Source organism: Arvicola amphibius, chromosome 13, assembly GCF_903992535.2.
Source record: "Arvicola amphibius chromosome 13, mArvAmp1.2, whole genome shotgun sequence".
In the NCBI taxonomy this organism is placed as follows: domain Eukaryota; kingdom Metazoa; phylum Chordata; class Mammalia; order Rodentia; family Cricetidae; genus Arvicola; species Arvicola amphibius.
This window is the reverse complement of record NC_052059.1, coordinates 62,001,713-62,026,304: the sequence shown is the minus strand read 5'-3', so window position 1 is coordinate 62,026,304 and position 24,592 is coordinate 62,001,713. Positions and strand designations below refer to the sequence as shown.

The window sequence follows — 24,592 nt, the reverse complement described above, 5'->3', positions numbered from 1 at the left end:
AAGAACTGAGTGTCATTGAACATTGGCTTCTATGAACATGCTTCCTGATACCTGTTCAGTCCTAGGGCTCCTGTTAATTCTCAGTAAGTTACATTTACCCTAAGTGGTGATGACATCATTTTCTTACAGCTGTGGACATCTTTAGTTTCTTTGTCACATAGTAAAGTGATTCCTCCATATTGATTGATGACTGTTTGCTTTTTAGGAAAGGTCAATGGAGACTCAGTGACCCAGAAGGATGGCTTGGTTACTGTCACAGAGGGGTTGCCTGTGAAGTTGAACTGCACCTATGAGGCATCTGTTTCAGCTCCTGTTCTTTTCTGGTACGTGCAATATGTCAAAGCCCCTCAGGTACTCCTGAGGAGCATCACAGACAACAAGAGAACAGAGAACCAAGGGTTCCACGCCACTTTCCATAAGAGCAGGAGCTCCTTACACCTGCAGAAGTCCTCAGTGCAGCTGTGGGACTCTGTCCTGTACTACTGTGCTGTGAGTGACACAGGGAGGGAGACTTCAGAGGAAGTTGCACACAAACCAAGGGGGCAGGAGGGCTGAGGGGAACGGCCTTGCAAGGGAGAGCTATGTGCCTTCTTTAAGAGTGCTTTACTCAGCCTCCTGACATATAGCATCAAATCTCTTGTCAAGTTCCTAGAAACCTTGTAATCTGTAGATATTCTGACAGCATAGGATGGAGAGATAAGTCAAGATTTGATTCCCTGAAATACTAGTCTCTTCCTAAGTGGAAGACCTCTCACAGAAAATACCTCCTAGAAAACCAAGGCATAAAGTTTATCTCTGTGAAGATGTCTTACAAAATTTAGATGTTTAAAATCTTGAATAATCTTCTATTATTACCCTGCCAATTTATGATCAAATAAGGAATACCAACTCCAGTCTTTAAAACTCTGCTTCAGTCTCACTCCACAAGTTATTTGGATTCTTCCTTTCCTTGCTACATTTTACAAAGAGTTCATTCTAATTTCTGTTTTCAGTTACTGTTCTATTGCTGTGACGAGACAGAATGACTAATACAACTTATAGAAGAAAATCTTCAATTTGGACTTGATTCAATTTTCAGAGCGTGAGCCATGATGATCATGGGCAAACAGGGTAGCAGAGAGTCAACCATGTCCCTGAAGAAATAGCTCAGAAATTACATCTGTTCACCAGCAAGAGGCAGAGAGAGAGAGAGATTTCAAAGTCCACCACCAGTGACACACCTCCTCAGACAAGGCCCCGACTACCAATCCTTCCTAAACCGTCCACCAGTTCAGAACCAAACATTCCGATTTATGAGCCTATGGGGTCCTTCTCATCAAAAACATCACACTCCCCAATAGTATTCAATTAGTAAAGCCACTCGGGAAACACAGCTCTTGGAACTCTCAAGATGTTGCCCAAAAGGCAACTCCTTCTCTTTCCAATACACCATGTAGTAAGCAGCCTGGTCTTGAGAGATTCTTTTGAGAAATCCCTCCCCCAATGCCCATTCTCATAGACTATTCTACTTTGCTTAAAGTGTGAGGATGTGGTGTAATGAGCCACCTAGGATCAGAGTTAAGTTCTCAGACAATTGTTCTGAAATATAGAGAAGAAGCCTGAGGTTTTTTTTGATTCATCTCAAATCAGGAAATAAAATAGTGATTTAAAGTAAAATGCTCTAGTACTTATATTTATCTCTATGTAATGAAGAATGAACTAAAATCAAAGACTATGCTGTCCCTCAAGAAAGACACATATTTGTGTACATAAAGAACAGCAAATAACAACGTTCTATTGTACTAGTTAGGGAGCAAAATGGAAGGTGTAATTACATTTCTTTTCTTTTTTTTTTTTGGTCTTTTGAGACAGGGTTTCCCTGTAGTTTCTAGAGCCTGTCCTGGAACTAGCTCTTGTAGACCAGGCTGGCCTCGAACTCAGAGATCCGCCTACCTCTGCCTCCCGAGTGCTGGGATTAAAGGCGTGTGCCACCACCGCCCGGCTGTAATTACATTTCTAAATGCCAAAAACTACTTCTAATGGCACAGAATAGATTAGCATCTCTCATAAACAAGCTTGCCAAATCTATAATGAATGCTAAATTTAATAAAAATTTTAGTGCCATGAGGAAACATCCCTTCAAGTTGTTGGTCAGGGGCATCAAGAATTTCTTCCAAATGAAATGAGCTATTTCCATTGTCCTTGATTCCTTCATAGAATGTATAGATAAGATCCATTTTATAAGAACACCACATAATTCAGACATTGAACTAGAAGGAATTTTCCTAGAACTACCTGAAGACCCCATCCTGAGCATGAGTCAGTCCTCATAGTATATGTAAGATTCCAATGGATAGAAGTAATAAATAATCCTACCATGCTATATAAGGAGTATGCACCCAAACAATGACCACCATTGTGAGAACAACCACAAAGCTGCAATAGTAGAATGTCTATCTTGTTGGAAACTAATTTATGACTTAGTGGACTTAAGACATGCTCATTGGGAAGGAATTAAGGCCCAATTCCATATACCTAGTTAACTAACCATGTCTGGAAAGGTCAGTGAGAACCCAAGAGGAGAACCCATTATAGCCACATTCCTAAATCAATGTAGCTTCTAACTGTATTCTAAATATTTATAACTGCACCCACAGATAACTGTAGTTCTCACCCCTCATCACACAAGTTTTATTTTGAAGCAGATAGAGGCCACTACAGTGTTTGGCAACTAGTCAAATGCAGAGAATAAGTACTGTGAATTCTCAAGTCACAGTTAATCCATCTGCAATGCCATTGCTACACCTAAGACCAGGAGCAGGAGGGACTGTGAGAACCTCAGAAGCAGGACAGTAGCTGAGAGGATGACATGGGAGAAAACTTACTCATTGCTGATGTGAGTGGAAACAGGTACAAGCAATCTGGAAATCAGTATGGAGGTTCCTTCAAATGCTGAACATAGATTTACCGCACTAGCTATACCACTCCTGAGGAATTAACCAAAAGATTGAAAAATTGCATATCTTTCTAAAGAGATACTCACTCTTCCATGTTCATTGCTGCTCTACTCATAATCACTGGGAATTGGAGATGCTTTAGATGTCCATCAACTGATGAGTGAATTGTGAAAATGTGGCATATTTACACAGTGGAGTATTATTCAACTGAATTTTAAAAAGTGAAATTTGCAGGTAAGTGTTTGGAACTGGAAAGCCATCTTGAACAAGATAACCCAGATCCAACAAACAAAGAAGCATTGTTTTTTTTTTCTCAAGTACGTAGGTGCTAGTTTTTCTTTTTTCCTTTTTTCCCCCCAAGACACAGTTTATCCATACCTTTGGAACCTGTCCTGGAACTAGTACTTCCAACTAGGCTGACCTTGAACTCACAGAGAGCCACCTGACCCAATGCTAGGTTTAAAGACATGTGCCATCACTGCTCAACAGGGTGCTAGCTTTTAATATGTGTGTTTCATTTTGAATATTCATAGGTGCTATGTATTTATCAGAGGCTATGGGGAAGGAGCAAATCTTCAGGGGAAGGGGAAATGTAAAAATACTTCCTGAAATGGAACAGGCAGGATTTAAAGGAGTAGCCATAGAAAGGTAGGATGGAAGGAGGTATGTGGGGGAGTGATAACTAACACTGAAGGAATTTGAACAAAACAGTATTGAAAACCTGTTATAGAATCTTCCTGAAACAAATAATCCAGCAAAAGTTGAGCCTAGCCTTAATCTGTGAATATAAACGCACACTAGAAGGCAGTTTGTCATGATCATTTAGCAAAGTAGCAATAGCAGTTTTCTACTCAGGCCTATGCTCTGCTGAACTGTGGAATTTTGGGGCATGTTACATACTAGGCATGAATTCCCTACTATAGAGTAGGCTTCAAAGCCATTCAGAAAGCATTGTTATTCTGTAGTAGTCACGACACTATTGTACCACTGAACACATGTTACCTGGAAGTTCAGGGCTATAGCATGCAGAGTTCAGCTCTGGTTAATACTCTTGCTATCCTTTCCTCTCCAGCAGCCTGCATGGGACCTACTAGCACTATGAAAGTTAACAGTAGTGAGGACCTTTTCCAGTCAGTTCAGGGTTGATTTTTCTGTTATACAGCAGTAAAATGTGGTGGTGCTCCTTGTTATTTATCCTCTTACCATCTGTGGGTGGTAGCATAGTTATTCTCTATTTTATGGATGTCTTAGGGTTTCTGTTACTATGAAGAGACACGGTGATCATGGCAACTCTTATAGGGAAATTGTTTCATTGACATGGCTTGCTTACAATTTCAGATGTTCGGTCAATTATCATTATGACATGGAGCATGGCAGTGCAGTTCTGGTTACATAGTGATTCCAAAGGAAGTGGAAGTGGAAATGGACTCACTGGGCAAGGCTTGAGCATTTAAGATCCCAATGCCTGCCTCCACAGTGACACACTTCCTCCAATATTACCACATATACTTCAACAAGGCCACAACCCCTAATAGTGCCACTCTCTATGATATAATGATAGCAAATTATACTCAATACCTATATACAGTATACAACAATGGTTAATATCTACTTATAAATGAATTATTAACACGTTTGTCTTTCTGGGTCCTGGTTGCCTCACTCAGGATTATCTTTTCTAGTTCCATCTATCTGTCAGAAATATTCATGAAGTTATTGTTTTTAACAGCTGACTGGTTATTTACAAGTTACACTATAGTTTATATTGTGATACTAAAATAAGATCTTGGAGATCAACCAGAAAGGAAAGATTATGGCTAAATAATAGTTGTTTTCATGTGTCAGGCTGACAAGGCATCAGTTGTGATGGTTAATTTATGTCAATTTTACAAAAACTAGAGATACTCAGGAGAATGGAACATCAATCAAAGAATTTTATTTGTCATATTTGCTTGGAGACATGTTTGTGGACATTTTCTTCATTAAAAATTGGCACGGGATAGCCCAGGCCCTTTGTGGGCTTTGGCATTTCTGGGCACAGCTCATGGGTTGTATAAGGAGACTGCATGGTACTTTCCTAGGCCCTCCGAATCTGAATGAGTTGTGCAGCTTGGTCTGTTTATGCCCTGCCCCCCATGGGATGATGATCTGTCCCTGGTTTATGTGTTGGCTTTTTGGAAAGTAAACCCTATGGTGAGATACCTTGCTCAGCCTTGATACAGTGGGGAGAAGCTTAGTTCTGCTTAATCTTGACATGCTAGACCTTTTTGACTCCCTAACACTTTATGAGAATTTGATGGTAGGAAGGTAGAAGGAGGTTAGAGAAGGCAATGGGAGGAAAGAAGGGAGGGAAAACTGTGGTTGGTATGTAAATAAATAAAAATTTAAAAGAAAAAAGAAAAGAAAAGAAACAATAACAACAAAAAACCCAAGATGAACAAGTCAGCAGCAAGAGGGGTGCAATCCAGTGAACAGCCTTCATGTATGTTTCCTACCAGTCTTCCAGCTTGAAATGCTGACTTGGCTTACTTCAGTGGTGGACTAGGATCAGAAATGTAAACCAAATAAATCATTTCCTCCAGCAGTGGCTTCTCATCATTATATTTAATTATCCTAGCAATAGAAAGCAAGCTAATCCAAACACAGGAAGAGGTAACTCATTCTTTGCCTGGGTATTTTTATTTGTTAGCCTATAGTATCTAGAAGATGTATTCTTGTCCTAGTGTAACTTCATTTTAACTCTTTAAGTACGTGTGTGTATAAGCTTCTAGAAGGGAGAAAAATTTAAATTGATCCTTACTTTCATAATATAATTACCATAATCATCAGCACACAATAATTGTACACGACAGTGGGTTTGTTGTAAAAATTTTAGTATGTGCATTTGCATTGATTTCCTCATAGTCATCTTGCCTCCCCATCTATTGTCCTCTCCCTTCTCCTGTTCCCTCTTCCCCTTATTAAATTGTGTAACTTCTACTTTCAGATCATTTTTACTTTTTTGCCTTCTTTTTGTTAGTTTTCACATGAGAACACATACAACATCATGTTCTTCAAGACCATCTTTATCCTACAGATGGCACCATTTCATTTTTTTTCTTGTGCCTGAATATTTCTCTGTTGATTCAGGTACAATATTTTCTGTATTCATTAGTTGATAAGTGGTACCTAGGCTGCGTCTGCAATTTGGCAATAGTGAATGGTACTGTCATTAACACGCATATTCAGGTGTCTCTCTTATATGATGACCTCAGTTCCCCTGGATATATGTTCATACCTGGTATTACTGGATCATTGTGGTTTTTTTTCTTTCCTTTTCCTTTCCCTTTCCCTTTCCCTTTTCCTTTTCCTTTCCTTTCCTTTCCTTTCCTTTCCTTTCCTTTCCTCCTCCTTCTCCTCCTCCTCTTCCTTTTCCTCCTCCTCTTCCTCCTCCTCCTCCTTCTTCTTCCTCTTCCTCCTCCTCCTCCTTCTTCTTCCTCTTCCTCTTTTTCTCCTCCTCCTTCTTCCTCTTCCTCTTATTTTCCTCCTCCTCCTCCTCTTCATCTGCCTTCTTTTTCTTTTCTCTCTCTCTCTGCTTATTTGCTTATTTTAAAAAATCCACAATGATATTCTTGGTTGCTATATCAACACATATTTCTACCAAGAGTGTATAATGGTATAATTACAATGAGAGAATTTCGGAATCTCAATGACTGTATTTTCAATGAAACTAGATTTGAGAAAGGTGAAGAAGTACTTCCTACGTCAGAAATAGATTTACATAAAGTGTTTGTGAGGGGTGGAGCCTGTTGAAAGAACTAAGTTTCTGTGAAGTGGTAGTCTGTGGTCTAAGGGACATAGAAGGCCAGGTGCATTCTCCCCAAGTTTCAGTCTAGGAGGGATGGGCAAGATCCTGAAAGCATCATTTTTAGTCCTAGTCCTTCACCTACCATGTGAGTCATGTAGGAGAAACCCTAGGATAAGGATATGGGATTAATTTGGAGGCATGAGAGAACTGGGGAGTCAGACAAAATCATGAGTGATGAACCAATAAACAGGAACTACATACCTGGGAATCTAATGATACTTGTTATCTCTATACACAGGGATCGGTGGTCAGCAGAAGGGGAGGTCTGACCAGCAGCAGGTGAGACAAAGTCCTGAATCCCTGAGAGTCTGGGAAGGAGGGACTTCGCTTCTGAACTGCACTTATGAGGACAACACGTTTAACTACTTCCCATGGTACCGGCAGTTCTCTGGAGAAGGTCCAGAACATCTGATATCTATACATTCAGTGTCAGATAGAAAGGAAGGTGGACGATTCACAGTCTTCTTCAGTAAAAGTGATAAACAGCTTTCCTTGCACATCACAAATTCTCAGCGTGGAGACTCAGCCACCTACTTCTGTGCTGCAAGTACACAGTGCTCTCCGGACACCTGCAGCCCACACCCAAACCTGCAGCTGTGCTCCAGCATAGCCCTGCTATGGGACTGAACAAGACAGAGGTGCAAGGAGTTTTCAGTTGCAAGAGCAGGTGACTGGTGACACAGTGAATAGAAGGATTAGACTAATTCAAGCAGAGACAGACCAAGGTGAAGTCATAGCTTGCTTTTCTCCTGTCTGCCTTTACTCCTCAGCCACCACTAAAGTTTTACATGTATTTCCTTAACTAGTTTAGTCGCATTGTTTTCCTGACTGGTTGTACAAATATTTCTGTGTATTCTTGGTTTATACCAATTGTAAATTATAAAGGCCCATTTCCCTAAGAAGAGATGTAGGTTCAAGCAAATAGGAATATAGAAACATAGAAATACAAACTTGTAAGTCTAAAGGAATATAGGACCTGACAGTACCCAGCCCTGTCAGCAAGTAGGGATAACCCTTTAAAAATGGGTTTCTTTCACTTTATCATCAAGAACTCTGTCTGCGCCCCTTCCACTAGGTCACGTTGAGCCGCGCCCGGGCCTCCACAGCCGCCCCTCGCCTCCCGCCTCCCGACCATGGATCCCCGCAAAGTGAGCGAGCTTCGGGCCTTCGTGAAGATGTGTAAGCAGGACCCGAGCGTCCTGCACACCGAGGAAATGCGTTTCCTGAGGGAGTGGGTGGAGAGCATGGGAGGTAAAGTACCACCTTCTACTCACAAAGCTAAATCAGAAGAAAATGTCAAGGAAGAAAAAAGAGATAATAAGACAGAGGAAAACATAAAGACGGAGGAACCATCAAGTGAGGAGAGTGATCTGGAAATTGACAATGAAGGTGTAATTGAGCCAGACAGTGATGCCCCTCAAGAGATGGGAGAGGAAAATGCAGAGATAACTGAGGAGATGATGGATCAAGCAAATGAAAAGAAGGGGGCTGCCATTGAAGCCCTAAATGATGGTGAGCTGCAGAAAGCAATTGACTTGTTCACTGATGCCATCAAGCTAAATCCTCGCTTGGCTATTCTGTATGCCAAGAGAGCCAGTGTGTTCGTCAAATTACAGAAGCCAAATGGTGCTATCCGAGACTGTGACAGAGCCATTGAAATAAACCCTGATTCAGCTCAGCCATACAAGTGGCGAGGGAAAGCACACAGACTCTTGGGTCACTGGGAAGAAGCAGCTCATGATCTAGCCCTTGCCTGTAAACTGGATTATGACGAGGATGCCAGTGCAATGCTGAAGGAGGTTCAACCTCGGGCTCAAAAAATTGCTGAGCATCGGAGAAAATATGAGCGAAAACGTGAAGAGCGAGAGATAAAAGAAAGAATAGAAAGGGTGAAGAAGGCTCGAGAAGAGCATGAAAGAGCCCAAAGGGAAGAAGAAGCCAGAAGACAGTCTGGGCCTCAGTATGGCTCTTTTCCAGGTGGTTTTCCTGGGGGAATGCCTGGTAATTTTCCTGGAGGAATGCCTGGAATGGGAGGGGGCATGCCTGGAATGGGAGCAATGCCTGGACTCAATGAAATCCTCAGTGACCCTGAGGTTCTTGCAGCCATGCAGGATCCAGACGTCATGGTGGCTTTCCAGGATGTGGCCCAGAACCCAGCAAATATGTCAAAATATCAGAACAACCCAAAGGTTATGAATCTCATCAGTAAATTGTCAGCCAAGTTTGGAGGTCAAGCGTAATATCAAACAGCCCTTGCTGAATGAAGAGCAGCTTAGCTCACTTACTGGATGTTGCAATAATACAAACCAGTGTACCTCTGACCTCATCAGGAGAGCTGGGGTGCTTCGAAGACTATCCCTACCCTTCTGCGTCAAATGCGGCTGAAGCATTTTACAGTGGTTTGCCATTAGAGTCTTCATTCAGATAATGTTTTCCTACTAGGAATTATAAACATTTTTCAACCTTAAACATATTTTTTAAAAATTTAGGGGGTATTAATTCCTCCACTTTTCTTTACTAATCTTTGGGTTTTTCCTTTGAATTACTGGGCAAGGAAGCTGAATATGGTCGACTTACTGCTCTCATGAATGGAAATAAAGATTTGTTAGTGGGAAGTAAATAAAACTCATGTAAGTTGATTGAGTTGGACATATGGTTACTAAAGCATCTTGATTTCTTTTTTTTAATGTTTTATTTCAAAATGATCTATTTCAGTGAATTTCTTGGGACCACCAGTATTTGGATCTGACCTGGGTAGAACTGAAATGTTGGACAGAGCAGCAGCAAGTCCTACATTTTGTTTGACCTTGTGTAAGCTCCACTTAAATCTTACACTGTGCTGCAGGGGCGATTTTTATTTTCAGCACTGCAGTGGAGTTAGGATCCCTAGTTCTGCCGTTGTCCACTGTTTCATAGATGCTCCCTATCATCCCACATAGAGGAAAAAGTGCTTTCTATGTTTCTGTCAAAAATTACCTTTCCTGTTAGAAAATACCTGTCTGCCTGTCCTCTTGATCTTCTTGTTGAGCTAAAGGGTTTTTTTTTCATTAGCCTCATCACTTTGCAACATAATTGTGGAAGCATATTTATTGCTAGTTTAATTTCATATAGAGTACATACACGGTCATTGTAAGGTCATACCTGGAACAGCTGTGGTATCTTATTGGACCATGGAATTGCTTGTTTGAATATTAAACTTTGACACTTGTGAACTCCTATCATATCAGAAGTCATTGGAAGGGAGCTTCCCTTTGGTTTTAGGTTTGCTTATGAAACTGAGAAACAAATGCGATTCTGGAGTTGATGTTGAAGTATATATACATCTTTGTATTTTGAAGAGTTTAAATTGTTTATATATGATGAAAGATTCATTTGTCCTATTTAGCTCTTAAATACTGAGATGTATTTAATGCCTGTTTTCTCTCCTGCTACAAGGATAAAGAAAAACGATAAATCCACAGAGTGCATATTTAAATTAACACATCTGAAGTCATATGTCTATGCAGGTCTAACTGCTTCATACAGCAGACACAGATGCATCTTGTTACATGTAAGAAGAAGCTGTATTTGGACAGAGCATGTGTTTAAAGTCCTTGATAACCATCACATATTCTTAAATTTGAACTTTGCACGGTGTTCCTTTTGTCCAAGAGTGTTTTCCTTTCATAATTTCTGTGGTGTGCTGTGCTTTACTAAAGATAGTTTCTTTTGGAGTCTGACTATAACTAATTATATATTGCTCTTCTGAAAATTGTGTCCTTTGCTTTTAGACTTCTGAGTTTCACAGATAGAAAAAAATACAGGCTTCATTTATTTCATAATGACTCAGTATCATTTCTACACCAGAAATATTGGGATATTTTTTTCACTAAAGATATTATAAGAAAAAATACTATAAGATGATTTTTTTTTTGCTTAAAGATATGTGGTTAATATTCCTAAGATGCTAAAATAAAATACGGTTTCAAACTGGAAAAAAAAAAAAAGAACTCTGTCTGCAATCAAAGGTTAGTTTTTAAAATGGCTCTCTGTAGCAAAGGGTTAGCTCTTAAATAACTGTCCTGCCAGTTAAAACTGGCAACTGCCATGAACTAAAAGGTTATTAAAAGTTAATTTTTAATAACAATTTGTATGTGACTTTTGGTTTTTAATCTATGTTCTTCCCATAAAAACTTGACTGTGTCAGAAAAGTGGAGAGTTACTGTACACAATATAAGAGGTGCAAGGAAGAAAGAGCAGACTAATAAAAACACTGATTTAGCCGAAAACCTCAGTAGCAGAAATTGAAAAAAAGCAATTAGCTTAAAGAAGCAGCTGCAGTCTTTATGGCCATCAGTAGAGCATACAAAGAACTCATAGAAGTAGCTGCAGTACATATAATAGAAAAAGGATCTCTAATTACCTAACACTTTGTAGGGTTTATTTACTTAATGATACATAAATGCTAACAAGATTTCCACCGGAAAAATTAGTTGGTTTATAAATGTAAATGTCTTCATGCCACATAATTTAGCCCAAGGCAGGAGGCGTGCTTGAGTTTAGGATTGGGAGCCTAGCCTGAAACTCTGTGAAACTCTGTCCTAGAAAACCAAAATCAACAAAAACAATATGAAAGATATTTAACCTCAAAGGTCTTCTTCTCATATACAGTGAATAGTTTTTAGTATGCAAAAGGGAAAGTTAAGAATAAAAATAATTTAGGTGGCTCTTTAGCAATAGGAGATGTATCTTACAATAACACTGGATGAATGCCCCATGTCTTTCAAAGTGTTATGTCCTTATCAAGTTTAAACTTGAGCCAGAAATTGGAAATAGTATTTGTACCAAATTGGAATATGCTTCACTAAATACAAACACTTTGCTTAGAAGTCAGCAGGAGAGCAAAGGCATCTTTAAGGATGCAGAAGAGAGAGCTGGGAAACTCTGGGTACCTGAAGACAGAACCCTCACGTTCCTAAGTATTGAGAGGCTGGAAAATATTTAAAGAGATCTGAGAGATAATGAAGACAGGTTAATTTATAACAACATAATCATCATACTTCAGTGTTTTTATTTTGTGGCTAAGGCAGATCTCTGAGTTTGAGGCCAGCCTGGCCTACAGAGTAAATACCAGAATATCCAAGCTAAAATAGTGGAGTAGACAATTAAATTCAGTAAGCTATTGTGCTGTGGGACAATGGTCTGTACCCTGTCACTTGTATTTTAATTAAATGCTGATTGGTCAGTAGCCAGGCAGGAAGTAGAAGCGGGTGATTAGAATGCTGGGAAGAGGGAAGCACAGTCTGCAGCCATCATCCAGATGCAGAGGAAGAGAGATGTGACTGCCTTGTAGAAAAGAGTACCAAGCCACGTGGCTAACACAGACAAGAATTATAGGCTAATATAAGTTACAAGAGTTAATAAGAAACCTGAGATACTAGGTCAATCAATTTATAATTAATATAAACCTCTGTGTGATTCTTTGGGACTGAATGACTGCAGGACCGGGTGGGACAGAAGCATCAGTCAACACTGATGAAGACTTAATTCAACAATGGAACAAACTCTAGCCTCAGCAAGAAGCAGAACTTGGCAGTTTGGCCAAATAGGTTCTACTTTAGAATCAAGGGATGAACTCTATGGAATCTCCCGCTGTGAATAAGTAAGGTCACTGAGGCCAGGAGTGTGGCAGGGGTGTACCTGAATGGAGGTCCAATAAAGCAATTCCATGAAATAGTGAGGGTTAAATCTGGACTGCCTTGGAGACCCCAAGATGATAGCGATGCCAGACTGTTGGTTTTTATGACAATAATAGATGCTAACAGTTAGTGTAACAAGTCCAAGAGAAAGAAGAGTGCTGCAGTCAACAAAGCTGAAATGAGTTGGAGATAGGAAGATTATTTTGACATCAGATATGGAAATGCAGAGCTTGTAGTTTTCCCACCTGTTTTTCTGTCTTGCTTTGGTACGACATTACCTTACTAAGCTCCCTTTCTTCCCTTTGGATTTGTAATATATATTCTTTTGTTCTTTATGTTGAATACATGTTGTCTTATTTTGATTTTACAGGGCTACAGTTAAGAGATTGTTTTGAGTCTCAGAAGAGACTGAACTTTGGACTTTTAATAGCGAGCAGAATGTGATAGACTATCAGGACTTTTGAAGTTGGACTAAATGCATTTTTTTTCATCTTGATATATGTTCACGAGCTTACGGGGACCAGAGAGTGCACTGTGGTAGTTTGACTAAGAATGACTCCAATAGAATCATAGATTCTTAGTCACCAGGAACTAACACTATGTGAAAGGATTAAAAGGATTACCAATTGTAGCCTTGTAGGAAATGTGTCACTGGGTGGGCTTTGAGGTTTCAAAATTTCTTGCCAAGCTCATGGTCTCTCTCTTTATCCCTGTCTGTCCATCTCGCCTCTGTTTTCAAAAAAGATATATGTCTCAGCTACTACCTTACTTGCCTGCATGCCACCATGTTCCCCATCATGATGATAATTTATTGATGTTTGCTGACCTATGCAGATCTGTCTGCTAGATCTGGCAGCTGAGAACACAAAGAATGGAGCTGACTACAAACTTCTGCTATAAACAGCCTTACAAGAGTTTCAGTGTACTTTCACACACAAATGTAACAAAGAAAGCAATGCTCTAAAAAGGGCTGTTAGAGTTCAACAAAACATGAACAAAAAAACTTGTCAATAAACACCAAGAAGCAATACTAAACAGTAATGAAGCCACACACTTTCCCAGGACTTTCTTAGAATAGGACAGTTTAAACAAAATTGGCTGACATGTACTATAGATTATGTTTGGTGGAGACCAAGAGCAAGGTAGAAGGCCATATTAATATCCAGAGTATACTGACCAAGTTAGGTTCTATAGCTATGTTCTGATATCAAAAAAGTGTAAACATGTCTTATAAATCACATGTAGCTATTGAACACAGGAGGCATCAAATCATATCCAAGAACAATCCAGGGAACAAAATATACTTCAGTGAAAAGGTCCCCTGCATTTCCCCCCTGGAGCTTCTCTCATGTTTCCTAAAGGCATTGTTCGACAAGCATCATTCCTTTGACTGTGCTTCGACAATAGTGGACTAAACCTGTGAAACTGTAAGCAAGTCCCAAATGTAATGTTTTCATTTATAAGAGTTTACGTGGTCATGGTTTGTCTCCACAGCAATAGAAAAGTGACAAAGATACACAACCTCACTATCCCTAGCTCCCATTTTCCTGAATGACTAGTCTGTTTTGTATAATTCCTTAAACAGTAAGCTTTAATTTTTAATATCTGAAGTGCATTTACATCTGTGTATGTGCATATTCATAAGAGTATACACAAATGTGTGTATACATGGGTACATACACCTTTGTGTGTGTAAAGGACAGGAGATGGTATCCAACCACTCAAAGCCAAAGTTGCATGTTTTGCAGGATACTTACTTAGCAAGTCCTAAATGTAATGCTTAGTATTCAGAGATTCTTACCCTCAGATTAGGTGTCCTCACAAGTGATAATTCTCTTGCTTAGTGATATTATCTGGATAATTATCTTTTCCTCTTTAGGCATCAAGATGTCCAGGGTCTCTTGACTTTCTGAAGATGAGTATTTTCCTGCAAAGACAAGAACAGAAACCTGTCCCAACCTTTAACAGGTTTTCTTACCACCTGATTGGTTGTCAACTCTGTGGATGAGCCATTTTTTTCTCAAGAGAGTTCTCTTTTTCAAACAAAATCTTTATTAATTTTAATGGTATCCTTAACATTTCTTCTCCTGTTGAAGCAAGAGAAAAACCCCTTCTACAATGTAGCACATCTCTTTGCTTCCATTGTGAGGTCAACACATCCTGGAAATATACCGTCTGATTTAAATCAGAAGACTTTCCTATTATCCAATGTCTCTCTGTTGCTGTTGTCCCTTTTTCATTAGTGTTAAGAAAATACAAGGTTAATAAAGTATTGTGTAACCTATTTCTGGGGTTATTTTCCATCTCTTTCTGTTTGCTTAGGATATCCTTTATAGTTTGATGTGAACTTTCTACAAATGCCTGACCTGTAGGATTGTGTGGTATACCTGTAATATGCTTTATATTATAATCAGCAACAAATTGTTTCCTTTTCTTAGAGATATATGTTGGATCATTATCTGTCTTTATTTGTGCAGGTATACCCATGATGGTCATAACTTCTAATAAATGTGTAATTACTGAATCAGCCTTTTCTGAGCTCAAAGCAGTTGCCCATTAAAAACTTGAATAAGTGTCAATGGTGTGCTGTACATTTTTAATTTTCCAAGTTCTGCAAAGTGGAACACACACATTTGCCATATTTTATTCCTTTGAGTACCCTTTGGGTTTCTCCCTCAGGGTTTGTTTTTTGTTGTCAAGTGTTTGTTTTTAGAAATAGCAAGTAGGACATCTCTTTATAATCCTCTTAGGTTTTTGCATTGTAAGAAAAACCCTTTTTTTAAATCTTTGCTATTGACGTGATGTTTCTTCTGACATTCTGAGGACTTCAACACATTTCCAATCAATAATTGATCAATTTATGAATTACCTTGTGCTAGAGGACCTGTATGGGATTGAATGTATGTTATGTACATGGGACAGAGCCTATTCCTGATTATATCTCGAACCTATGTGAATAATGAAGTCAATTCTGTAGCATTTGGTATAAATTCAGTGGTTTCAAAATGCAAGAAACTCTGCTTATTTTGAATTAGTAACTATATTAAGAGATTCGTTAAAATCCCTTACTACCATGAGAATAGCATATAATTCTGCCTTTTGGACAGAATTATAAGGGGTTTGTTCCACTTAACTTAAATCTTCTGATTTGTAAACTGCCTTTCCTGATTTATTTGCACCAGTATAGAATGTACAGGCTCCAGTTATTGGTGTGTCCTTATGGGGAAGGATCCAAGTATTTCTCTTTATAAGGTTAATTCTATCACTTTTTGGATAATTGCTATTAATATCTCCTAAATAATTTAGCATAAGCTCTTTGCCAATGTTCATTGTCTTCCCATATTTTTAAAATTTTATCAGTAGTGAAGGGAACTATAATTTCTGCTGGATCTAAACCTGCTCATTGAAAAAGTCTGAATTTTCCTTTTATAAATAATTCAGAGACTATTTGCACATAAGTTTTAATTTTTTTACTTGGTTTATGTGGTAAAAAAGATCCATTCTATGATAATATCTTTCCTTAGCATTAAAATTCCTGTAGGAGAAATTCTTGAAGGCAATATGACTAAAATGCAATTAAGATTTGGATCACCCTAACCCCATGTGCCTTCTGTAATTTCTCTTCAACAATAACCAATTTGTTTTCCTCTTCAGTTATTAATTCTCTGGGACTATTCAAGTCTTTATCACCATCTACTTTATATGGAAAAACAAGAAACCAGGATAGCCAAAACAATCTTATACAATAAAGGTACTTCTGGAGGCATTACCATCCCTGACTTCAAACTCTATTACAGAGCTACAGTATTGAAAACAGCTTGGTATTGGCATAAAAACAGATAAGTCGACCAATGCAATTGAATAGAACACCTGGATCTTAACCCACAAACCTATGAACACCTGATCTTTGATAAAGGAGCTAAAAGTACAAAATGGAAGAAAGAAGGCATCTTCAACAAATGGTGCTGGCATAACTGGATGTCAACCTGTAGAAGAATGAAAGTAGATCCATATCTATCACCATGCACAAAACTCAAGTCCAAATGGATTAAAGACCTCAATATTAATCTGAACACACTGAACCTGATAGAGGAGAAAGTGGGAAGTACTCTACAACATATGGACACAAGAGACCGCTTCCTACATATAACCCCAGCAGCACAGACATTAAGGGCAACATTGAATAAATGGACCCTCCTGAAGCTGAGCAGCTTCTGTAAAGCAAAGGACACTGTCACTAAGACAAAAAGGCAGCCTACTGACTGGGAAAAGATCTTCACCAACCCCACAACAGACAAAGGTCTGATCTCCAAATTATATAAGGAACTCAAGAGACTAGACTTTAAAATGCTAATTAACCCATTTAAAAAATGGCGTGCTGAACTGAACAGAGATTTCTCAACAGAAGAAGTTCCGAATGGCCAAAAGACACTTAAGGTCATGCCCAACCTCCTTAGCGATCAGGGAAATGCAAATCAAAACAACTTTGAGATACCATCTTACAACTGATAGATTGGCTAAAATCAAAAACACCAATGATAGCCTTTGCTGGAGAGGTTGTGGGGTAAGGAGTACACTCATCCATTGCTGGTGGGAATACACACTTGTGCAACCACTTTGGAAAGCAGTGTGGAGGTTTCTCAGGAAATTCGGGATCACCCTACCCCAGGACCCAGCAATATCACTCTTGGGAATATACCCAAGAGATGCCCTATCATATTACAAAAGCATTTGTTCAACTATGTTCATAGCAGCATTATTTATAATAGACAGAACCTGGAAACAACCTAGATGCCCTTCAGTGGAAGAATGGATGAAGAAACTGTGGAATATATACATATTAGAGTACTACTCAGCAATAAAAAACTATGACATCTTGAATTTTGCATGCAAATGGATAGAAATAGAAAACACCACCCTGAGTGAGGTAACCCAGACCCAAAAAGATAAACATGGGATGTACTCACTCATAATTGGTTTCTAGCCATAAATAAAGGACATCAAGCCTAAAATTGGTGATCCTAGAGAAGATAAAAAAGAAGGTGAACCCAAAGCAAAACAGATAGTTATCCTCCTGGATATTGGAAGCAGTCAAGATTACCGGGCAAAAATTGGGAACTTGGGGGCGGGGTGGGATGGGGGTAAGGGGAGATGGGGAGAGAAAAGTGTGAAGGGGAGGTTGGGGAGAGCGTGGGTGAATGAGATGGTTGGGATACAGGAAGGGTGGATATGGGAGCAGGGAAGCATATATCTTAATTAAGGGAACCATTTTAGGGTTGGCAAGAGACTTGACTCTAGAGGGGTTCCCAGGTATCCAGGGAGATGCCCCCAGCTACTTCCTTGGGCAGCTGAGGAGAGGGAGCCAGAAAAGGCCAGATCCTATAGTCATACTGATGAATATCTTGCATATCACCATAGAACCTTCATCTGGCGATGGATGGAAATAGAGACAGAGCCACACATTGATGCACCAGACAGAGCACCCAAGGTCCAAATGAGGAGCAGAAGGAGGGAGAACATGAACAAGGAAGTCAGGACTGTGAGGGGCGCTCCCACCCACAGAGATGGTGAGGCTGATCTAATTGGAGCTCACCAAGGCCAGCTGGACTGGAACTGAAAAAGCAGGGGATAAAACCGGACTCTCTGAACATGGCGGACAATGAGGGCTGCTGAGAAACCAAGGACAATGACACTGGATTTGGCTCCAACTACACATTCTGGCTTTGGGGGGGGGTAGCCTATTTGGATGCTCACCTTCCTAGACCTGGATGGAGGAGGGAGGAACTTGGACTTCCCTCAGGGCAGGGAACCCTTATGTCTCTTCAGGCAAGAGAGGGAGGGGGAAAGGTGGGGGAAGGGGGAGGTAAATGAGAGGTAGGGAAGAGGCAGAAATTTTTAATAATATAAAAAATAAAGCTATCAAACATGAAATAAACAGATTGGCTCTAGGCCTCTGGGCTGAAATAGAATGACACTGTGGTGATCGGTGGTCATTGCCATCTCAACAGATTCTAGAACCACTTGGGAGTACCTGCCTGATAAGGCTGTGCTTCAGGCCAGCATACTTTTAGGCCTTAGTTTTCATTGTCAAATGTTTTCCGAAGCTGTGTTGGCTGCCCCCATGTGTTATTACCATGCACTCTCCAGTTTTCAAATATACTGAAATGTATCTGTCATACTTTTTTCAAGCACATTGTGTCATTGAAGAGAATGCTTTCATGGTTGCTATTTCCCCTCATTCTATTCCTTATGTAGATGTTAGTGGGCAGGGAGGAAGAGAAGGCTTGTTGACGTAGCAGTGAAATTTAGTACAATTTTTTTCTGATTTTTTTGTGTATGTTAAATGACAAAAATAAGGTGAAGAATAATCAAGAACAACTTCTGATCTGTACACATATAAAACAACTGCACTGATATGTTCTCACCTTTCATACACTCACATATACACATACATAACATGTACAAAACACATGAATGAATAAATAGAGAAATACATAAATAAAATATAGCTTGGCTATGAGCTGGAACCATATATGTTAAGTCACATTTAAATCTATTACATTTTAAACAGATATTTTTAATTATAGAAAATTTATATAAACATTGATGATGAAGGAACAATATAGGGGTGTATAAGTTGATACCGAGAAGACATAAAGAACATAAACTGCTATATGATTGTGAGAGGTTCTTCAGAAACATTACAGGAAAGTGACTAGTGGAATAACTTTCATTTGCCATTTGTGGAAAACAAGTTGTCATTTGTTGAAAAGTGTTTGCTTAAACTTGAACAATTGTCTCAAACTTCTCCTCTGACTAAACTATTGCTTGTTTCAATAGATCACATAAGAAGAGTCTGCAGTTAAAATATTTCTTTGACTCTAAGGTGAATCCACAGGAGGGCAGCATCTTCTCAGAGACCCAGAGGCAATTTCTCACATGATCCTTTGTGTCTGTGTATTGTGGGGGTGGCTAGAGGGCGGAGGAGAGATTCTGAGGCAGCAGTGGAAACTAGGACCTTCTTTCTAATTGGATGAACAGTTTGGGGTTTTCTTTTTCATGCATCTTACAGCAGAAGAATTTGAACTCCCTAAGTGCCAGTCCTTTTGTTGTGATTGAAGTGTGGATCTTCAGTGAAAACAATAATGTATCCCTTAAGTGTTTCACTAGTGGTACTCTGGCTTCAACTGAGGGGTGAGTGTGACCATTCCTATGGGAAGATACAATATGGGAGGGCATTGCCCTCACATACTTTAGATGGGAGGTTAGAAGTGCTAATGTTCACATGCTGAAACAAAAGCAGGTGGGAGGCCCATGGAAAAGTCATTCTGAGATGTTAGCATCCATAGACATCCAGTCCTGTTTGTCTGACCTTTGTCTCTCTGCACAGGAGTGAACACCCAGCAGAAGGTGCAACAGAACCCAGAATCCCTCAGTGTCTCAGAGGGAGCCATGACCTCTCTCAACTGTACTTTCAGTGATCGTAATTTTCAGTACTTCTGGTGGTACAGACAGCATCCAAGGAAAGGCCCCACGATGCTGATGTCCATCTCCTCCAATGGTGAAAAGAAAGAAGGCAGATTCACAGTTCAGCTCAACAAAGACAGCCTGCATGTTTCCCTGCACATCAGAGACTCCCAGCCCGGTGACTCAGCTGTCTACCTCTGTGCAGGGTACACACAGTGCTCCCCAGGCACCTGCAACCTGCACCCAAACTTAGTGGGACATGTCAAGACCTTAGTTAGAACACAGACCACAGGGTGCAGAATTCTCTTTCAATCCTATAAGCAATGGTAATTAAGAGCAGGATTAGAAAGGACTTGATAGATTGGGAAAGTGTGGGAGAGCTCATTGGGTTACACCTGGTCTGGCTCCAGAGTGCTTTAATCCATCTCTTTTTCTTGATTACCTTTTCTTTCTTTTGTTGCCCTCTACGTGAATCTTGTTTGAGTCCTTCCCAGGGGTACAATGCATATACAAAACTAGTTTGGGAAAAATCTAGCAAATTGTAATATTCCTATATCATGTATTTGTATTTCGCATTGTCCCTCTCCAACCTCTCCTCCATCTCTCTATTCCCCATTCTTATTTAAACCTTTTTGCTCCCAGTACCACCTCTATTACTTTCATATCATGTGTTCTATTATCTTCACACTCATCTTTCTAATGTGTTTTCCCTCCTGTGGGCAGCTGTCTAGCTTCCTGGCATCTATACATACTCAGAGTCACATGAATACATAGAAATAAAATGTGCAAGCTAGGATTTGCATGTGTTGTTTCTGAAAATAGAACAACTCAACTATTATATTTCCAACTGCATCCATTTTCATGCAAATTTTATCATTTCATTGTCTTAATCAGTGAATACTTTTCATGTGTATGTATATATTGTTGCAGATCTGGTCTGTTGGACCTGGGGTTTGAGGACTGGAAAGAATGGGTTGGACTGCAGTCTAATGATGAAGACTTCCTTACTTCAGTTTCATTTTACTTTTATACAAAAACATAGCAAAGAAAGCGATGATCCAGTCAAGGTTGTTTGAGGTCAGGAAAACATGGTAAGAAAAACATCTAAATAAGCATCTGTAAACCCCTACTAAATATTAAGAGAGCAGTCCTTTCCCAGCACGTTCTCAGTACAGACCAATTTAAACACAATTTCCTGGCATGTACTATAGATTATACTGGGAAAGAATAAAACTAAGGTAGAAGACCATGTTCATATTCATTCAGGGTACACTTACCAGACTGGGTTTTATAGCTATATAAGATGCAAACATGTCTTATAAATTTAATGTAAATATTTAACATAGAAGGCATGAAATCATGTCCCAGTACTACAATATAGTGAACAAAATGCACTTGCAGGATAAGGCCTTCTCTCTTCTTCCTGGAGCCTCTCTGATGGTTCCTCAAGGCACTGTTTACCACTTCATTATTTTTTAAAAAATATTTATTTATTTATTACATATACAGTGTTCTGCTTGCATGTATACTTGCAGGCCAGAAGAGGGTACCAGATCTCATTACAGATGGTTGTGAGCCACCATGTGGTTGCTGGGAATTGAACTTAGGACCTCTGGAAGAGCAATCAGTGCTCTTAACCTCTGAGCCATCTCTCCAGCCCCTACCACTTCATTCTTTTGACACACACACACACACACACACACACAAACATACACACACACAGACACACACACACACACACACACACACACATTCTCCACCAGAATGTCATTATCCATTCTTTTCTTGATGAATATATAGGCTGGCTTCATTTCCCAGAAATTTTGACTAGAACAGCAACAAACATGGTTGGGAATTATCTCTGTAGTCAGATAAAGTGTCCTTCCGATATATATCCAGGAATTACATAGCTGGACCCTACAAGAAATCCTCATTTAGATTTCTGAGAATGCTTCACACTGATTTCCAGAGTTGTTACATCAGTTTATACTTCTACCCGGGGTGAATGAAGGCTCCCTACTTCTTTACCAGCATTTGCTGTCATTTGATTATGTGATGATAATATTCTGAATGGGGTGAGCTGAAGTACCAAATTAGATTAACTTCCATTTTGTTGACAACTAAGAAGGTTCAATTCCTTATTTATAGGCCATTTGCATTTTTTCTTTTGAGAACTCTTTGTTCAGTTCCACAGCTCAACTTTTGTTTAGTTATTTTACTGTGTACTGGTTCAACCCCCTGTCAGATGAATAGTTCACAAGATTTTTTTCTCATTTGTAGTTTATCCCTTTGATCAGTTAGCTGCCTCATTTGTTGCCTTACTGTATTTATTTTCATTAATTTATGTATTTTTGAGATAAGATTTTATTTTAGAGCTTACAATGGCCTTAAGTTCATGATCTTCTTGTTTTAGCATCCTGAGTTCTGGGTGACAGGTTTGTGCCACCATAAGTATCTCAATTTATTACTTTGTAAGGTGAAGTACTGTAAAGGTCACCTCATTTAGCAGATTCACCATGGTGCTCACTGAAGCTTCATTCAATGGTTCTGATTTTTATCAATCATCAATACATGAAAATGTTTCATATGATAACAGATCTCCTTACAGTGGATAATATACTTCTGTTTCCTTAGTCTCTCAAGATATGTGGATGTCATATTTGGAACACACTGATGAAAGAGACTTGCAAAGTGAAGAAATGAGTCATCAAAACTGTCCCGAGAAAGTTGTTAGTTAGAACCTTTTTTAGTTATATCTCTCACTTCATTGTTTTTCTCAGCTGAAATCACTCTCCTCAGACAACTAACTATATGCTTGATGAGCTAAAGGAAGGATCTGAGTTCAGAGTGTGAAAACTGGCTGAAACAATAACAAAATATCTTATATGGGCTGAGAGAGCAAAAAGAGTGTTTGTGTCACTGTTAATGTAGGTAGATCTGAGTAAGACTTAATTCCTGCTCTGAATCTTGATGTATGTGCACCAAGTGAGTCATAGAGGTGTAGTGAGCAATAGTCAAAGCCATTGTGACTTTCAAACCAGCCAGGAAAGAGAGAACACAATGATTCCAGATGATTTCCTTCTCCTCACTGCAGAAGGTACCTTAAAGTTTTCTATACACCAGTGGAACTGGTCCTTGAGAACAAAGACCTGCATAGGTATGTTCTGAAACACACATTGACAGGCTTTACATGCATGAATGTATGGAAAGGTGAAGACACTGTAGATCTTAACACACTCCTCTCTGGTTCCTGGGCACTGTGGATTTTTATCTCATTTGAGTGTTAAGTTCAGAAAAAAAATCTGGTATATTAAGTTCCTGCACCAAATGTTATATTGAATTATATTAATATGGTGTTAAACTTTATTCTATCCAAAACTTTTGTTGTCTGTATGTTAGAACACTCTTTATGCAGTCTATAAGTTCAGAAAAACCTGAATAGGATAGATTAAGTATTTTTGTTTCTGTTAGAACAAAGACACACTTACTGAAAGAGTGGAGAGGAATCAAGATTTTCTATAAATTTTCAACATTTAGAAGTGGAGACTGGACACTTATTTCAAAACTATGGAAGATTTGACACACTCAAAAGCATATACCCACAAATCATTGTATTTTTCCTAGGGGACATAGATATAGAGAAAAGGATATTCATTCATTTTATTTATTTTTTTTTACTTTTATATACATTGGTGTGTTGCCTTATGTATGCCTGTGTAAGGTTCTCAGGTCCCATGGAACTGAACATGTAAGAGACAGTTGTGATCTGCCTTATAGGTGCTAAAAATTGAATCTAAGTTCTCTAGTAGATCTGCTGGTGATCCTGCCTGCTGAAGAATCTCTCCAGATCAATGAGATAATTATTCTTTCTTTCATTTTTTTTCTTTATTTTGGAAAAAGTCAGCAGACTCTTGATCACTTCTGGGTATAGGGTTCAGGACCTTTTGTTGGGATGGGTCCATTTCCACTTCACCACGACAGGCTTCTGGCTTTCCAGGATGTCACTGGCCCTTCATGTGGCCTGGCTGCCTTGCGCAGATCGGAGAGTACATGTTCTTTTGGATCATGTGCCTGATGCTGCTGAGGGTGACATGTGCGTTCTTGTTGATGGTGGTCCTTACATATGAAGTGACTGGTTTTCTCTGACTGGATCTGCATTTAATGACCACTACAAACCCTTTGACATTGGCTGTGAGCTCCACTCCCACAGTTTTGCAGTAAATCAGACTGTTGTAGAGGACAGAGTTGCAGAACTTCAGGGTATTGGTTTCAGCGCTCTATGTCTGCTTATTCCTCTTGATCAGGAAACTGCAATAGTTCCAAATGACCATCCATTGCAGATGCACACACATGGCAGTGACTCCTCTTTTTATGGTGACCAGAGACAGAAAGAGATAATTATTCTTAGTTAAGAATATGGCCACTGGTGAGTTTTCTATGGCCCAGTGTGTGCTTCCCTCATGGGCAAATAGTTAATACTAACTGGAGTTAGTAGGTTAAAAAAGATATGAAGTTTGAAGATGAGCTTATTGGAGAGAATATATGTGGGAGGGTTGTATCTGGGAAACTGGAGATAGAAATAATATTTCATTGTGTATATGTGCAACATTTTCAAATAAAAAGAAAAAACAAAAAGGCATTGAGAAAGAATAAGATGTTGTTCT

At 39.2% G+C, this 24,592-nt stretch overlaps 1 protein-coding gene, 2 pseudogenes and 2 gene segments (V, D, J or C); 4 read left to right on the top strand and 1 right to left on the bottom strand.

Moving 5' to 3' along the window:
- The first annotated feature begins 31 nt into the window (after nucleotides 1–31).
- Nucleotides 32–555, top strand: LOC119800488. The segment is given in 2 exon segments: nucleotides 32–83; nucleotides 206–555. Coding segments are annotated over 2 exon segments (402 nt in total).
- A 6,261-nt stretch (nucleotides 556–6,816) lies between these two features.
- On the top strand, nucleotides 6,817–7,454 carry LOC119799865 (annotated as a pseudogene).
- A 432-nt stretch (nucleotides 7,455–7,886) lies between these two features.
- LOC119800155 (hsc70-interacting protein) lies at nucleotides 7,887–10,001 on the top strand. Its single transcript, XM_038310236.1, has one exon. It carries the CDS (start codon nucleotides 7,917–7,919, stop codon nucleotides 9,021–9,023), a length of 1,107 nt encoding a protein of 368 aa, XP_038166164.1. The 5' UTR covers nucleotides 7,887–7,916; the 3' UTR covers nucleotides 9,024–10,001.
- A 9,605-nt stretch (nucleotides 10,002–19,606) lies between these two features.
- LOC121676977 lies at nucleotides 19,607–20,970 on the top strand. The segment is given in 3 exon segments: nucleotides 19,607–19,655; nucleotides 19,852–20,134; nucleotides 20,859–20,970. Coding segments are annotated over 3 exon segments (444 nt in total).
- A 2,892-nt stretch (nucleotides 20,971–23,862) lies between these two features.
- LOC119800447 lies at nucleotides 23,863–24,280 on the bottom strand (annotated as a pseudogene).
- Nucleotides 24,281–24,592: the final 312 nt, after the last annotated feature.